Genomic DNA, 18,156 nt, shown 5'->3' on the forward strand with positions numbered 1-18,156 from the left:
ATAGAGTTTGAGAAGCTTCCAGTGGCCGAAGCTTTAAAAGGCACAGAAGCCTACGGGAATTTTATTAGTACAGAAACTTTTATGTATATGTCGGTACGTCGTCTGGTGCTATCAGGAACAAGATTATCTTTCGCCATCGGAGTAGGCAAAGTGAACCATGTGGTACTTGAAAAAGAATAACACTGGCGCGTTGCGTACTGGCTGTAATAATTTCGTAGCCCTTTTGATTACGGCCAACCCTTTCTGGGGGAAATTTGTACGGGGTGGTGAACACTTTAAAATCTGACCATATGATGAGGAACTGATTGAGGAACTGTATTTTGCAGTGGTGGGTTGTGCTGTATCTGTTTTTATCGTTGACCTCCAGAAGACCACTAATGTTTTCTACGATTTATTACTCAAACGTATGAAATACGGGAGTTTCTTCTGCTTTCACAGGCCCATATTACGGTTAAACTGTTAACGAAACAACGATGTTAAAGTAATATTTGCGTACAGAAGGAGGGGCATATTTCCAGCCTACGTTGCCAACAGTTGTAGCAATGTGTTTTTTTTTCTTTTTTTCCAGTTCATCGGAGCCATTCCGGAACCACCGTCTATTGTTGAACCAGAACCTGAAGACTCGCATCCAGAACATTCCGAGTACGTTTTTTTCATAACAAAATGTAGAATCATGCTCCCTATGCAGATATCTGATAACCGGCCAACTCAACCGTTAAACATTTAAACGGGGCCTTAGAATTAGTAATAGTGTACAAGCAGTGGTTAGACTTGTACTAAGCTACGTCTGCTTAAAAAAACTAATTAATTGATAGAATCCACTAACATCGAAATGTAGCGTAGTCGTCGCGGAGCCGTCAAAAATGCGGCATGGACAAGAAGCAATTAGTGACCACAACCGCTTCAGATCAGCAGCTTTTAATTCGCGACTATAATCGCAGGTTTTAATACGGCAATCATGAATGTTTCAACACTTATCAGCAGTGGTGATTATCAATGAATGGGGATAATGGTAACCGTGGATTATGTTGATTCTCCCAAGGGAAATCTATTAGTGGGCCTCAAATTCATCATTCTAGATTTTAAAAGACTGGCCTCAACCTTCTCTTTACAATTTAGTCTTTTTTACACGAAGGTTATCGCAAAGCCGAAATTGTATAGTAGCATCTTGAAGCAGCAAATTACATTCAAGTAACCAAGCGTTATATTTTCATTTTGCAATGAAAAACAATGAAAATGTGTGGGGTGAGAAAATCATCATCATCAGCCTAACTAAGTCCGCTAAAGGAGGATAGCTTTCCCAATGACTTAGAACAACTTCTGTCTTGTGGTGCCCAAATATACTACATTGTAATCATAAGCATGGTTTCTGATGGGTATTCAACTGACAGAACAATGCAGGAAGTGGTAAAATGTTCAAAATGCAGTGCCTCTCACTTACTACAGTGAAAGGTGGTCACTGGCCTTGAACGGAGGTTTTCCCAAATAAAATTGGTCTGGCTGCGATCAAAAAGCCACTTAATTGTTCTTTTGTATGTTTACCTTGTTTTGGCTAAACTTTTTTTTGTATTTCTAAACCATTGTTTCCTTTTGCGCTTTGCAGATTTCTTTGAAAGGAATTCTCCCGCCTTACAAGCCGCTGTCGTGACGTCACATCTCGCTTCTGCACTTTTGTAAATATTTGTAATAAACATCGTACATGGTTTTAGTATTTATTCATATGAGAAAAATATAGGCGTTTGTTCTTTTTTGATGCTGACGAGCAACCATGGTGCAGTGCTTTTAAAGACTTTGGCCATAGCTTGCTTACTATGAATGCCACAAAATGAGTTTCTACAGTAGCATTTTTGTTTGGAAACAATCCAAAATGGGCATAAGTGTTGACAACTCAGCCCAGTAATCCTTACGCTGTTTCCTGTTAACTGTTACACTGATTCTCTGTTCCTGTGATTCTTAGGGACTTTTAACGGTAAGCGTAGGTGCAGGCCTAAAAAGGTGATTCACAAAGGCACTTAGTGGTAGAAAGAGAACAAGCGAAAGACGGAAAGAAAACGATAATGATATAGGACACGTGGTTTTACCTAATCCTGCACCAAGCTCGAAGTGTCTGCAATGTGACCCAGTGGCACAGCAGTGCCCAGCGAGCCACGGCGCACGGCTATGCCCCATGTCTCCACTGCGGCTGCTTTCTTCTAACCTCAGCTCCCTGCAAACTATAGGCTCCCCCCAATACCGCATATCTAAACGCCCAGTTGGCATTAATGCATTGCATTTGCAACTTAAAAGGGATTAAGGTTTCCTTGGTTTTTTCTACATTTCTTTTTTTGCAACAATGTTTCACAAGAGCACAGCTAGCACTACAAGGTTCCTACTATATTGTGGTAAAAGATGGCAAGGATGAAAACCAGAGTTCATCGTAGGAGGCGGTGCATGTTTGTGCCCCGGAAGCTATGTACTTAAAACGTCAGTAACCCTGAATATTTTAAGCGACGATTTCTATGTCTCACTGATGGCGTGTATCGCGTCGAAAACCAACTGCAGGAAAGCCAACGTTTTTAACGATGGTAATGATCGTGAGTGAAGTAAACGAAAAAAAAAAACGCTTGCCGTCGTGAGAATCGAACTTGGTTCCGCCGCGTTATGAAGCCGACGTTTATCCGACTGCGCAATTTCGACACGGTCCAAGCAGTTTGGACTTGGAAAGGAAATAATGGACGTGGAATAATTAGAAAAATTATGCACCGCTGCGTCTAAGGACGACGATACTTGAACTGAAAGCTTTGCTCCTGCGAAATGAAATGTCGAAGGATAAAAGTCAAAGCTTAACGAATCAAAGCCCAAATCATCTGTGAGTCCAAGTATAAGCTCAGACGACAACCAAGGAATCTCTTACTAGAATGCTACGCGTTCAACCATCTTCGTCCTTAAACGGAGGGGTGCATGATTTTCTTCTTCTTGGGAAATGCGCCAATGTAGTGTCGCGAAGAATCGTTTCGGTGTGCGAACATACATTTTGCCGTTTTATATCGTTATCTGGGATTCATTTATTGTTGCGTATGCATGTCTTCGAACTAGCGAACATATGACGTGAGCATTATTGTGACTCATAGTGAAAGGCGCAGCCGAAGCGGGAGATTGAAAAAATTGTGGGTTTGATTATTCCTCGTGTCAATAAGGCACCACACATTGACACGTACACAAGCACAAGTGCATTTGACTTTTATGCCAATCGCATCCGACATTTTGTGGTGTCTAGTATTTTAATAAGCACGAATGCTCGATTTATGCGGCCGCATTATTTGCTCTTCCAGCTAAAAAACAGGCGCCGTCCGGCCAAAACGACCTGTTTTGTTTTGTACCTTTGGCTGGGAATGCACTTGTGCTCAAGCATAACGGTTGCGAGCGCGTGTATGCGCCGTCCTTACGTTTCGCCTAACATTCGTGCAACGGCCTCACCCAAACGCCTCTACTCTTCGCTGCGTCAACACGGACTGCCTTTACATCTAAGACAAAACACCCACGCTTTTGCATCCTCAGATACAAACAGACGGCAGTATCCGCCAAAAAACATTCTTGTATTGAAAGCAAGGCCCTTTTACTCCGCTTCAAAAGGCAACATTAGGAGCTCAGCCTTCAGTTCACTGCTTAGAATGTACTGCAATCAATTTCCAAACCGCAAGCAGCTGTAGTGTCGCATCATGCTTTAGCACTTTGCTAGTCAACTTACACGCCTCTCGAAGGTGACGTAACTTTTTTGAAGTACAGAAGCCGTACGAGGATACATTTGCCCTGTTGGGAATTGACCGACAGGAATGTCGCAATGTTTCATGAAACAGCCGTTCAGTAAATGCGATAATGTGAAGGCGCCATTTTCACATACTTTTATACCGCATTTTTTTAAACCGTGGCAGGTCTCTTACCATCGATTTTCTTGGCATCGCCTTTTTGTGTTCGGCGAGGCGAAACATAAGTACATAACTGAGAATATCGGCGTTCTGTTGTTAGCAAGCGGGAGTTGCATAGCTTCTGCGAAAACAAATAAAAAACACCCTGGGTATAAAAAGGGTATCCAAAGGGGCGAGTAAAATTCCCAACAAAAAAAGAAAAAGACACCATCTCGCGCTCTCTGCTTAAGCGGCGCCGATAACCACATTTCAATGGCCTCAACCACACAGTCCTCGTCTACACATTCCAGTGTACTTTTGATTGAGAAAAACAGAAAATTCCGCACGCTGCCACAGGCGGCATGAGTCCCGCAAGCGGCGTAACTCAGTCCACATGGTCAACACGTACTGCTGTGGTGGCTACGTCACACACTTCGGTTGTCCGGGTAGCTAAGGTGGTTCCCAAGTTGGACTATCAAAAGTGGTTGATGCTTCCCCGTTCATTTGGCCCAAGGATGTTCCGACGCAAGATGACGCTCGGGACCCCTCCTACTGCTTCCAAGATGGAACCACTCCTTCAGTACTCCGACGTTTTGGCCATTGCGGCGAAGAAAGAAGAAAGTACCTGGCACCACACCGGAAACTGATGAGAAACAAACTCTACTACCCTCAGCATACTACAGAATAATGCCCTCCCCATAGCATCTTCTTCTATTCTGTTTACTTCGCCCTTTACACCTAAACCTGTAATTCCTGTATGTTACCTGGTCCCCTGTACTGTCAGGTATGGGAGTGCCAAAACACTCGATCTCCATCCCAAGATCGCCTTTTCGTACAAGCAGGTGCCGCGTGCCTGACCAGCCCGGAGTCTGAGATTTAGCAAGGTCTGGTGAAGATGGCCCGGAGTTTCGGATACGCAGCTTCGGCCAGGGAATCCCAAAATACACGGATACACATCACCGCGTGGTTTCCGTGAAATCAGTACCTGACGCATGAAAATAATTATTCATTAATACAGATTGTGAAAATAAATCTATGTACGAGTTATGTCATACAAAACACTTTTGTCGAATGAGATGAACGATCATTCACCGCAGGTGTCTTTGCGTGATTATTTGCTTAATGCTTCACCACCCCTGAGAACCATCCGACGGATCTCTCCTCTTGTTTACTTCTCTGTTTCCAAAATTCACCCCACATCCTTACTCACAGCATCTGTAAAAATGCGAGAGTAAAAACAACCATAGAGTTTTCCGTAGTCAGTCGGCGTTGTTTGGTTTCGGCCTTCGAGTTCTCCGCCATTTCTTCAGACGCTTTACAGTGGCCGGCCTTGAGGGCTGCGGAAAATAACACTAAAAAGAAGCACGAAACAATTTATAGCACCTTGCTTCATCACGATAGAAAGACATGCGGCGGAAGCGAGGCTTCATCCTTTCCTGTAAAGCCTCATAATGGGTGGTACCACAAGCGCACACCTCCAAACATCTTTTCTCGGCGGCTTCTCCCATCACAATACCAGCAAAAACCACAGTTTTAACGCGAAATCCTTAAAGGGCTGTCGTTGAGGTTTGTTGTTGGTGAGCATCTATGAAATTGTGGTGATGGTAGTAGGAGTGCTTCTGCAGATGAGCGCATCCGCAGTGGAGAGGAAGAGATAGAGAGGGACAACGGCAGGCGGGAGGCTCCGCACGGGCGGAAGACATACGTGTGTTTTAAGAAGGTGGTGTAGGGGTGGAGATTCGCCGAGCGGTGCGTCGTCTTCCCCTTCTCGAAATACCCGGTGGGCGAGGACACGGGCGGTGGCATGCGCCAGCTCATTTCCAGGAAGGGATGAATGGGCCGCGATCCATATACGATGCGATTCTGGTGTAGCTCGGGCCGCTCAGAGGGCATGGTTGCTGCCAGAGTAGTGATATCTCCCGAGGAAAAGCGCCGACAACCCGCCTGCAAATCTGCGAGTGCGGTAGGGCAGGAGGAAAGGGCGTGTGTCATGCCAGGGAAATTTTTGCTTTTTCGGCTGTGGGGATGGATGCGGTTAGAAAGATAGAGTTACGCCATTGGCTTGAATGGCCACAGCCGCGTGTTTAGTGTGAGCGCAATATCGTGCGGCATCAGTATATTAGGCTCATTGGTTTTTGGCGTATTTTTGTGGACAGGAGGTATATGGGATGTTGTCGATTACCTGGGTTGTAAATGGGCCGCATGTGCCTTGGTATTGGGAGAGCGTGTATGGCGGTTTCATGACCACCCGATGGTGGTGTAGGGTGTCCAGCGTTCGAGGGAAGGCATATCCTAGCTTGCTGTGTACTTGTCCCTTGTTGGTTTGAGTCGTAGGCCTTGTAACTGGCAATTGGTGCGTGCTCCTATGAGCTTCGAAAGCGTGATATGCAGGCCTATAGTTCATACCACAAGCTGCATGCAGCACTGTGGAGGCTACATTGTTGTCAGTAGAGCGCCCACTGAGGGGGCCTAACTAACCGCGAAGGAAAGCGAGAATAGGCGGCGGGGCCTCGCGGTTACACCGAGAGGGGAGACTGAAAGCTCTTTTGAAAACCCCCTTCACGGGGAGTTGGGCGACCATAGTGGGTGCTCTATTAACAACAATGTAGCCTCCACACTGCTGCATGCAGCTTGTGGTATGAACTATAGTTGTGCTAGTCGTTCGGTGAAGGTAAAATTTAGGAGTCGGAGAGCAGATTTATAAGCCTTGCGGATGAAAACGTGTATTTTTGAAATATCTTGAGGGTTGAAGGCCAAGTATAAAGTTCCTTGGTGATGCAGCTCAAGAGCATTGCTTGTAGTATTCGGCAGGTACAACCTCATTGGAGCATTGACGACGGGTGTAAAAGCGGTGGATTGTATGGGTGAGTTTAGATGCTGAAATCGGAGAAGCAGAGATACCCTTGAGCAATTGAGCAACCAGAGTGGCAACGTATACATAAGATACAGATGATTTGCACAGTAAGAACCGGCTGGCCATTGATTGCCACTGTCGAGTCTGGGACGGGTTTAGCAGGCTGTCCCCGTGTCAGGGCGAGTAGGATGAGGAGGACAAGTTTTGATGGGGCACGTATGAGCAGGCAGGTTTGCAAACAGTGGTGGTGTCAATGTCTTCTTGGTTTTCCGGAGATCCGGTGGGATCTCCGGCCCATGCGGTGAGGTTGTTGGCTTAAACTGCATGTGATATGCTCATGATAAATCCATGTTTAGATGGTCGTTCAGAACTTGCAAGCTAAAATAACTTGTGTAAAATAACTGAGCCCTCAGGGTACCCTTGGGTGATAAAGGTTTAACTTTCCAGAAATGCGGGTGGCTTAGATGTAGGGTTGCTGTTCTGTCCGCGAAGCAGTAGAGGGAGCAATTGTAGATGGAGGATAGGCAATCGAGGGTGTTTTGTCTTACTAGAATGACTGTATGCTTGACATTGCCAAAATCGCTTTTCACGCTAAGCGCAAGAATGCAGCTGGGCTGAGTCATGATGAAATGAGCGATGATTGGCTGTTTAAGTTGCAGATCGATGCCATGGGTAGATGGGACCCGGAAACCAAACATTGTGTGGAGGATTGAGTAAGCTTTTTCGAGGTTGTCCTTATAAGTGGTGTGTGTTGAGATGTTCAAAAAATTTGCCAACGCATGAGGTGAAGAAAAGGGGGCGAAACTTGCCGATAGGTGTTTGTTTTTTGGGGCTTTGGGAGAATAGTAATGTCGACGTGGCGTCAGTGAGTTGGCACTGCGCCGTGACACCAATGGTGGTTGTAGCAGTCGAGTAGATTCGATTTGTTCATGGTTGACTGTGCGAGGGAGGCCATAAGTGAGCGTAGCCTCCAATCGTTAAGACAAACCAAAAGGACCAATCGTGGCCGTTCGCCATATTCTTGGTTAGACTGGCGAGAGCTTGTCTTAGCTCAGTCTTCGTGAAAAGGGCGTCTAGGGTAGCGTCAGGGGCCCCCGTATAGCATTGGTGGTGGGTGGTTGTAGCGTTCAACAGTCAAGTCCGCTCTAGGTAACATGAACCTGACCTGCGACCCCGGTAGGCGCCGGAGCCGAGCTTTCCTACGTTCGCACCCATCGCATGACACATATTACACTGAGGCCTCATTTACAGACAGCATATGCGAAATTGTCACACCCGAAGAGATCACCCGCCAAAATTCACATGTACAGGTGCCGTAAGAAGTAACTGGAACACGGGAGCTGTGGCCGAACAGCATAGGAGCGCAGCGCAGCTGTACCGGTGGTGAACGAAAGGACGAGAACACGGATGCGCACCTGCCGACGGTGATAGCCCATCTATACCTCTCAAACCAGCCCTTTTACCGTGGCTTGGAGCATTGTTCGCAGCATACGTGCCTCGGCGATGGCGTTGATAGCCGAGACGCATCCGGCAGCGTCTCCAGCACACTTCCAACGCACGCCAGCTGCCGCAGAAGCGGCGCGCTGTCACAGGAATCCGCAGCGACAGCTTTTCTTTCAAATATTTTAGTTACGTAGGCGGCTGCGGTATGCGACGGTTTGTGTAAGCGAGGGCGGTGCGTATGCGACGGCAGGGATTGTAAAACAAAGCGATGCGTGCTTGTTATGGGTCTGATGTAGTTCAAGGACGCGCTGTGACTACTGTTCGACATTCTAAGTGGGCGACGGTAGAGTCACAGGATCCTGTCGGAAAGCGTGAAAGTTGGGAGTTTAGCAGTGCCAATTAGTCGGTAACTTGCTGAGTGTGGAAGGGTAAGGCGGATGATAAACTGTTTTCGAGCGTGCCGGGCAGCGTGTCACAGTATAGTAGAGGTGCGATCCGTGCAAATGCAAGCACAGAGATATTGTCCATCGTGATGCTGGTGCCGAGGCGCGTGAAGGCCATTAGGTCATTGTAAAGCATGGAACTGTGACGTTGCGTGACATGCAGGAGAGTTGTGCCCGTTTTGAAGGCGTAGCCTAACAATTCCGAAGCCAGCCAATTTATGGATCAAACAAAACGCTTGTCGAATGCCTTTTCTTCGTTTCCGATGAGCTGCATTTTGGAGCAAGGTTGTCACACAGCCTTTCGTTTTGTTGTTTCCGGCCCATAGATAATACGCTGCCGACCAGTTTAACACTTCGTTTAAGAAATGAATGACGTGAGGTCAGGTCAGCGATTTGCTGTAGCTTGCCCCCAAAAAACAACGTCGCGTATGTTTTTCTAGATTTCTGGGCTGAGGGCTTTATTTTGTACAGATACAGAATAATCGTACGCAAATGCTGGTTGAAGTTACAGCCATCAAAATGCCGTAGGAAGAATGACGCAAGTAATTCGTCTCGTTTAGATGCATAAATAGGAATTCAGAAATGTAGAAAACCAACGGAATGGGAGAAAATGCGTCCCCCACAGGTGTGACCTGACATCTGAACACAAAATCTTCGGACAACCAAGCCATTGAAGTGTGGCGGCCGCAATAAAGACAAGGCAGGAGACGTCCCGGTACCAAAGCTTGCCTGCCCAGTTGCTTCTAACGCTCGTGGCAGGCGCCAACGGAACGGGTCAAGCAAATGGGGCGAAGCTTGTCGAAAATGCCGCCACTGCCGTTGTGGCGCTGGCTACATACAAAAATGGGTTACCGCATTAAGGGTGTCAATAATAGATTTAAGAGAGTTAAATTAAACTTGTAAATCACTGTCTATAACTAACAGCCTTACAACCTTGCAAAAAAAATCATGCATCCCTCCGTCTAACGATGGCGATGGTTGAACGCGAGTCTTTCTCGTGACGAATTCTTTGGTTGTCGTATGAGTTTGGACCCATGTGTATCAGCCCATGTCGAAATTGAGCAATCTATTAAAAAAATAGAAATCGAACAGTCAGATAGACGCCTGCATTATAACGCGAGGGACCCAGGTTTGATTGCGGCCACCACAGCGTTTTTTTTAACCCGAAAGTGTTTTATTCTTGGATTCACGAAGATTTCACTTACGTCATATCCGTCACGCAAGTGACGCCAGTACAACGAAGTAGGCCACTTGTAAAGGGTGCACCCCTGCACCAAGGGTCTGTTTGCGGGGAAGCAACCTTTAGTACTAAAGATTACGTTACATTTAGGGCTATTCGTTTCGGGGGTTTTATATTTTAACACAAACGTGTATTATGCCGGGATACACCCAGATTTCACTGACATCATATCCGTCACAGGAATGACGCCAGTACAACTTTTTCGAAGTCACCCGCCAGCAGAACGTCACTCGCCAAGAGCACCCACAAGACAGCCGCCGACCCGCAAATCTTGCACAGCTGCTGATTTCGCTGCACATTTCACTTCCGTGTTTTACCGATTCCTATGATAGAGGAATCAACCACAGTTTTTTTTTCTTTCACTTCCCCCACGATCATTCATCATCATCGTCATGCAAAGTTGGCTTTCCTGCCGGGCGTTTTCGCGTTACAGACGTCATCAGTGCAAACACTACAGCTTCGCTTTAAAAACAACTGAAAGCAATCTTTACAGGTGTTTTCTCGTTTTCAACACCCTCACACCCTAGAAAAAACATGAATATACAGTCGTGTTAAGGGTGTTTTTTGTTTTTGTTAGTGTGTGAGGGTGTTATTTATAGACAAAAAGGGTGGAAATCGTTTCACATTCCAGCCGAGAATTATCGGCTATGCCGCGAGTGAATTGCTGGAGCAGATGTCGCTCCGTTCTAGGGCGCCGCGGCGGAGCTGTATTCGGCGTTGAAGCACTGGCATAGGCAGAGGGGAGGGGGCAAGTGAGCATTTCCTTCAGTGATTTGTCAGCTCGGGAGAGAAGCATGGGCGAGCGCAGAACATCTATGCCTGTATCTGATAAGCAAGACCAATAATTATTTTAATGTCACGTGCTACGTACCAGCCATAACCAGATTCTACGTCTGATCTCACCACGATGATCCACCATTTTCCAATTTTTAGGTGGAATAAAGGAACAAAACATATGGAAATTCGTTTAAACAACATTCATTTTATTTTTAACCGATACGCTGTTACCACTTTTTGAACTCTCGCATTGGCGTTTGTGCCTCCTGTAAACGGTGCACCACCACAGATAGAGAATTATGACAGTGAAGCCGGCTTTCGCGTCTGTTTAAGTGTGATGTGAAAGCAAGGGGCATATGCGTATGCGCACCCCTTACAATACCATTTTAATTCCGATAATGCTTCTTGGGCTACTAAAACGCCAAAAAATGGCGCAGCTTCCGCTAGTGGTGCAAAGCTGGATATAAAATAAGAGGACCACGGGCCGAGACGTCCCGGTGATGCGGTGGTGTTCTATTTACAAGATGGCGATAGGCGATGACGAAGCAGCTCGAGCGAGAGCTGCTCACGAGAGATTAAGGCACCGATGATTATAATCGCATCAGTGCCTTGATGATGATTACAGAGTTTCTACACCGGAGAAACAGCGGAGCTGTGGGTCTACCTACAATAAAGGAAAAAGCTGTGGGTCTACAACGCTTATTCCCCGCAGGGATTTGCTGTCAGTGTGGGAGACCGACTGAAACACCTTGTAAAATCCGGCTAAACTTGGCCTCACCCCTCAACACTTAGTGCAGCCTGGCAAGAACATCCCCAAACCACACAAAACTTAGCAGATCCCTGTAAAACCTAGCGAAACTTATCAACACCGGAAGAAGCTAGGTCGATCCCCGGCTCCGCTGTATCGCCACCCTTCCACCACTAGTGCAACCTGCGGCAATTTTTTTTAGACGTTGGAAATTTTTGTTTTGTGCGCTATCTTTGTATTGTCTTGACGCTATTATACACGCACAGGGTTCAGGGCACGGGTTCAGGGCATCAAAGCTTACGCTTGTAAATAAAACAGTGCGGCAGTCGGATGAGTTGTGGAAGCCTCGACCGCTGCGGTCGCTTTGGTAATGGAGGCGAAAAGCGAAAACGGCCGTGTGTTGGAGATTTCTAGGCACGTCAAAGATCCCTGGGTGGCCAGCACTAATGCGGAGCCCTCCACTACGGCGCACCTCATAGCCCCACAATCAATCAATCAATCAATCAATCAATCAATCAATCAATCAATCAATCAATCAATCAATCAATCAATCAATCAATCAATCAATCAATCAATCAACCAATCAATCAATCAATCAATCAATCAATCAATCAAATGAAGACACTGGAATCGAATTTGGGCAAAAAACACGTTTTCGTCCTACAATCGGCAATCCGTTTTTTCCCGTGTCTGCACTTTAGTGATTTTTACGCAAGTCATCGGTACGACGAAAGCAACGGAGAAGGTAACCCGTCTGGCTTAAAAACCACCTTTCAAAATATATGCCTCCTTGCGGATTTCCACATCTTATGTGATGAGCTCGCGGTTTACCGCGCTCAGAATACGGCGATAAAAACTTCGAAAAGGCAATAAACGCACCTGCGGTTTAATGATGCTTCCAACCGGCGCCGTGTTCAAGATGCGGAACCGCTAAATCATCTTTCCCGGTTCTTTCAATGCTCCTAAAACATCCTCCTACGCAGCATTAAAAGTGTCTAAACTGTACGTGTTTGGCTTGCTTAATGCATCCTTGACTTTTTTTTATTTTTTGCCCGGAAAGTTTCTTTGGCGCCATAAAAATGTTTTTTTTTTTTCTGCACGCTGCGTGCTTCTGCTGCGCTGTGAAGACCTTGTGCCTCTCTTTCGCAAACCACTGGTCGTTTCGTCTGCATATCTCAAAAAATAACGTTTGAAAGCGCGTAATGGTGTGAGGTCGTGGGTAGAACTGGTTTTCAAAAGTTTTCCACATGCAGTTCGGTCAGGTAGCCATGTAAGGTTCCCTAACATTACTTGGTGACACTGCGATTTTTGTTTTGTGTGATGAACGAACCCATTCATAGAAACTTCATTAACACCACGAAAATCGCTCAGTTAAGTTGATGCTTCTTCTCCTCAAGAAAAGTACTTTACAAAGTGTCTCTGGAAAGCGCTGCAAGGTCATCTCTAAGCGAATGAGGTTCTAGTAAGGTACATTATATATCAAGAAGCCTGTGAATAGGTTATTTTGACGGAATCGCAGGCACTTCTTGAACAGCTCGCCGCAACCCGCCGCTGTGGCTCAGTGGCTAAGGCGTTGTGCTGCTGAGCACGAGGTCACGGGTTCGATTCCCGGCCGCGGCGGTTGCTTTTCTGATGGAGGCGAAAAGCAAAAACGTCCGTGTGTACGAGATTTCGGCGCACGTTAAAGATCCCCAGGTGGTCAAAATTAATCCGGAGCCCTCCACTACGGCGCGCCTCATCGGCTGCGTTGCGTCGGCGCGTTAAGCCCTACAATCAATCAAATAAACAGCTGGCCTCACTTTCACGGGGACAACTAGCCCTAAAAATATATCTCTGCATACTCAGGCTAGGAGCACGTTCCACGTCATCGTGTTGCAGTGGCTACCTGGGCGTTGTCAAGTGGTTCGAAATTTATTGTCTGCCCAAGCAGCTTACGCGGCGATTACTAAGTCGAGCGTCATCATCGCAATTCCATTCACGCGGTGTTTCGGCGCACGTTAAATATCCCCAGGAGGTGAAAATTAATCCGGAACCCTCCACTACGGCGCGCCTCAGCGCTCGTGTAGCGCCGGCGCGTTAAACCCAAACCATCAATCGATCAATCAATCAATCGATCAATCAATCAATCAAAAAATCGATCAATCGATCGATCGATCGATCAATCAATCAAGTAATAAATCAATTAATCATTAATTAATTAATTAATCAATCAATCCGTGAGTGGCCTCGTCGGTTACGTAGTCTGTTGGGCGGGAGTCACAGCTATCAATATGGCTTAGCAGAGTTTAGGCTTGGGCAAGTTGGTATCGGTATTCATGACTTCGTGTAGCGCAAAAAATGTGTGACAAGAAGCACAAGGATCCGTTCGTGGCCTGCGTGGGATACGTTGTTGAACGTTGTTCCTCTCAAGTGTTGAAAAATATATGTCGGGCAAACAGGTCGTTGCTTGAACCACCACCTGCGCGAGCACTACTACAATGTGCATAAGGTAGTCAAAGGCCACTTCCGCATTCGCTTCCGCGGTTTCGATTGTACGCCTCTTTGAGGGCTGGGCCGTCATTGATCGACACGCTACAAGGGAAATCACTGAGGCGGCCGAAAGAGCACGCCTGGGAGGCGGTTGTATGAGCCCACTGTCTGTGGCCGTGTCTGATAAGTCGATTGGCTATCTAAAAGGGGACGCGGAAAGGGGGCCCCACCTTTTTCGAATGCCTCATGCTGCTTCTTTTGGCGTCACACCTTTGTGTGCTTTGTTTTGTGCGCGAATTTTGTACTGCTTTGCTTTTGTTCTTTTCGTTTTGTGTATGATAATGTCCAACATCTGTGTTTAAATTCACGGCATTTTCAGTAAAGCTTGGTTGGAAGGTTTCGCTTGTGCCCGATTTCCCTTTCTGTGCTTGAACGTGTATTTTTCTTTTGCGCTACACAAAGTCATAGGAGGACACTACAGAAAATTACGTACTTAGGTGTAAAATCGATATAGCCTGTACTTTCCGGATGCCCTTTGGTCTAGGCAAGCGGGAGGAAGCGGTCATACCACGCGTACGCTTCAACGTGGCTTCTAGCAATTAACACCTGTTCAAGACACGGCGAGCGGCCTAACCTTTGTGTGTGACTTGCAGTGTTTGTGAGGACATAGCGCTTATCCTCAGTCTGTGGGTCCAGGCTTACCAAGGCGCACTCTGAAGATGAATTTGCGACTGCGTGCTGATGCCCGCCTCAATTACCGCAATGTCATTGGACCATGGCAATCGGCTGCCTCTGCTGCACGGAGATTGGTGTCTTTTCTTCGTGACGACGGCTTGGACCAAATCCAGTGTGATTCCATGAAATTTGAACCCGGTGCTGCCCAGTAGCAGTCCAGTGCGTTACCAACTGCGCTATGTCCGCACACTACCAGCGTAGAAAAAAAATGACGCTTACTCACTTGTGTGATTGTCCAGGAATCGGGAGCCCAAAGTTCACAAAACTATAACGCAGTGTCGAGAGTGCCGTCCGACGGCACTCTAGATGATCGCTGCAGGCATGGCTAGAGTGCCGTCTGACGACATTCGAACATTTAAGACTAGGCTAGCACCGGCCAAAGCGTTTGACGTAAAAAAAGTCGTTGTGGTGTAGAGGATCCGTTTTATAACTTATTGATCAAAAGTACGGTGGTTCGAGACCGGCTGTTGCCTCGATATTTAAATTCAACTGTAATTTTTATAAATTGTGGGATATGAGGGGTTCCTCGGGGACCTAGCCAGTACTCCGGCGCAGGCCACCACGCTAGCTCCCGGCGTGTCAACCACGCGGGCTCCCATGCCTACGGCTGCCCAGCGAGGTTCGCCGATACGAGAACACAGTCGACTTTAGTGCCGAAGCAAAGCTGTTTATTTGGAGAATCCCAAAGCATGCGAGCGCAAGGCTCGACGGCGTTCACGAATCACGCCGTCCGGGTCGTGATCGCGAACGGGAGGCAGGCACTCAGAATCAGAATCAGAATCAGAGAATCTTTATTTCATGAAAAAAATCAGATACAAAAAATAGGTGAGAAGTCATCGGGCGCGCGACAAAGTTCCCACCTGAGATACATGTATCCGCCACCGCCGCGATGTTCCGCCGATGCTGCCCCTACCGGACCTCTGGCGAGACTCTGGCCGTCTTCCGCGCGCGCACGTTCGCGCCGCCCACGCGCCTATGCCGCGCACGGACCGGTGGTCCGTGCGCGGCATAGGCGCGTGGGCAGAGAAAGGCTTGTCTCCTGTTGTGAGTTACCTATGAAGTACCGACCTGAACAGGCCCTCTATACGTGTCGGCTCATCCATCCCTGATTAAAATGCAATCCGGGATTTTGCGGCGTCTCCAGAGAAACTCGTACCCCAATTCCGTCTCGTACAGTCCCCGGCCAGTTTTAAAATAAATGTCAAAGATGCAACTGACAGATAGTAAGGATTCAAGCGCCGAAGCTACATCTGTTCTCTGAGGCGTGCCCCGTAGTGGAGGGCTCCGTGTTATTTTTGACAAGTTGGGGATTCTTAACGTGCGCCAAAATCTCTACATCAAAGATGCAAAGATACATTGCAGCAAAGATGCTAAGATCAGACCAATCTTGCGCGTATATTACGGGCATGTCCTCGGACGACTTGTCAAGGCTGCGGAGTTACTACAGCTGGTGAGCACTGGGAGACCATACTGTTCAGCTCAGACCCGGCGGATCAACTCTGGACCATCCAGCTTGAAGAAGACGACGCTAGGACGCAAGGGCTCCTGGCGGACGTCTAGGGTGGAGGGCTAGCCCTCCTGAACAAACTGGATGAATAAAAGTCATTTTCTCTTTCTCCAATAAGTTACGTTTGGGAGCGGACGCTGAGCCAAACTGCGTAGTTCTAGATGTAGTGCTCTTGCTCTTGTTTCTACCCCTTTCCTCATACGAGCAGCCATCGAAAAATGGAACACAATCATGAAAATATGAATCAGAACATAGACATAGCGGGATTTATTTAAAGTCAAGTCAAACTGACACGAGGCTTAATTACAGTTACAAAGTTTGTAAATCTGTCTTTCCAAATGTACCAGCAGCGCGCCATTATTGGCCATCCCCGAACAGTATTTTTTTCCCTTTTGCGCGTTCGTTCGCATGTCATTTGTCCATGACTACGCTATTGTTGCTTATTGTTACTTGTACACAAAGCAGACCTTATGTACCTCCCTCGGACCTTCAAGGGTTAATGAATGAAATGAAACTAGAATGTTAAACAGCGCCTTTCGCAGCTTTATTCAAGCAGTTAGAGTAGGCGTCAAGAAAGCTGTCACTCCGGCAGCGCGATGTAGCCCTGGATTGAGTTCACCGACTGGGCTATCCACGTAGCGAACGCGCTCACACGAGTCAAGACGCTCGGGTAAATTCGCTTTTCCTGCCTCGCACAGGGGGTGCCGTACGACCAAATGCCGATGAGGTAGAAGCCGCCGTTCTTCCACGCAGCGACGACGGGGCCACCCGTGTCACCCTGCAGAAAATACAAGAAGCATTTTTCGACCGATTTCCCCGTTTAACGAGGCCAAGAAACAACACCAAAGAAGCGGCAACTACCAACAAAAAGGTTTTTCGCAGAAATACACAGTCAGTTCTTCAAATCCACAAACAGCGACGTGTCGGCGTACAGGGATAGAAAAATCTAGGCCTTTTAATAGCCACCGTAAAATAATGAAATAATTGGCTTTTGTGCTGTTAAAGACCGCAGTCCTTCTTAGGCTTCATGAACGCTGAAATTTTTGGTTTGTCTGTTCTCACACGAGGCCTAAAAACGGCTGAAATAACGCTTGAAGAGGAAGTACGTGTAGAGAAGACCGTTCGAAACCACAAAGAATGTTGTCAAGGCACACGTTTCCGCATTATTCAACGCAAAAAAAAAAACCTCAGGCATATTTGAGGCACAACACAAGGGCATAACAGCGTTTTCATTGTTTTCATTGGTTTTTACGATAGCAATTGAAAAACTTTACCGTCTGTTAAGTTCGGGCCCCTCACTAATTAATTAAAACTGCCCGGCAACTATAGTTCATCTCGCAAGCTAGCTGCAGCACTGTGGAGGCTACATTGTTGTCCCCCTCAGGGCGCCTAACTCACCGCGAAGGAAGCGACAAAAGGCGCCGGGGCCGTGCGGTGCCACTTGCCGAGAGGGGAGAAGGGAGTGTCCTTTCAGGACCCCCTTCACGGCGGATTAGGCGCCCTCAGTGGGCGCACTATTGATAACAATGTAGCCTCCACAGTGCTGCAGCTAGGTTGTGAGATGAACTATAGATATATTTCGCTGGGGTTAGCTTCTTTACCTGTATTGTGTTTGTTTTGACGCCGGCCGAGCTGAGTTGGGCTCGAGGGGCGTAAGGCGAGGCCGCGGAGGTTTCTTTGTTATTCGCCGCGCTTTTGTGTCCACCCGAGGAGCGGGTCCGGAGACGGCGCATGCAAACGCACTGGTCACCCCATAATAGCTGAAAGCGATGTAAGCTTTCGGGGGATTTCCTTGCGTTCTTTTTGAGAAGCCAGCGCAGGGGGACCGTTGACATTTTAACGACTGCGATTACCGCCACGAGCATCTCTGAAGCGGACGCCAGCTGAAGGTCGGTCAAGGGGTCAAACCTTCGTTCAAGCATAGGAAGATGTCACCAGACGTTCTGTCTGCGGCAGTTGCACTGCTCAAAGTTACTGGGCGAAGTTTCCGTTCGTCACACGTCTGAACCTGACGACTTGGCGGACGGGATGCGTCATTAGGTAGGCGACCAGGCTT

At 47.3% G+C, this 18,156-nt stretch overlaps 1 protein-coding gene across 4 annotated transcripts in view; it reads left to right on the forward strand.

The window, feature by feature from the left end:
* Positions 1–1,730, forward strand: part of LOC144154781 (prestin-like) — a 247,426-nt gene extending 245,696 nt beyond the window's left edge. For all 4 annotated transcript variants that reach the window (XM_077685884.1, XM_077685885.1, XM_077685882.1 and 1 more), the window contains 2 exons: positions 569–642; positions 1,604–1,730. In XM_077685884.1, the coding sequence (XP_077542010.1) occupies positions 569–642; positions 1,604–1,613 (84 nt within the window). In that variant the 3' untranslated portion in view covers positions 1,614–1,730. The remainder of the gene's footprint in view (positions 1–568; positions 643–1,603) is intronic.
* Positions 1,731–18,156: the final 16,426 nt, after the last annotated feature.

Source organism: Haemaphysalis longicornis, unplaced genomic scaffold (assembly GCF_048455015.1).
Source record: "Haemaphysalis longicornis isolate Haplotype H1 unplaced genomic scaffold, Haemaphysalis longicornis Haplotype H1 scaffold_91, whole genome shotgun sequence".
Lineage (NCBI taxonomy): Eukaryota > Metazoa > Arthropoda > Arachnida > Ixodida > Ixodidae > Haemaphysalis > Haemaphysalis longicornis.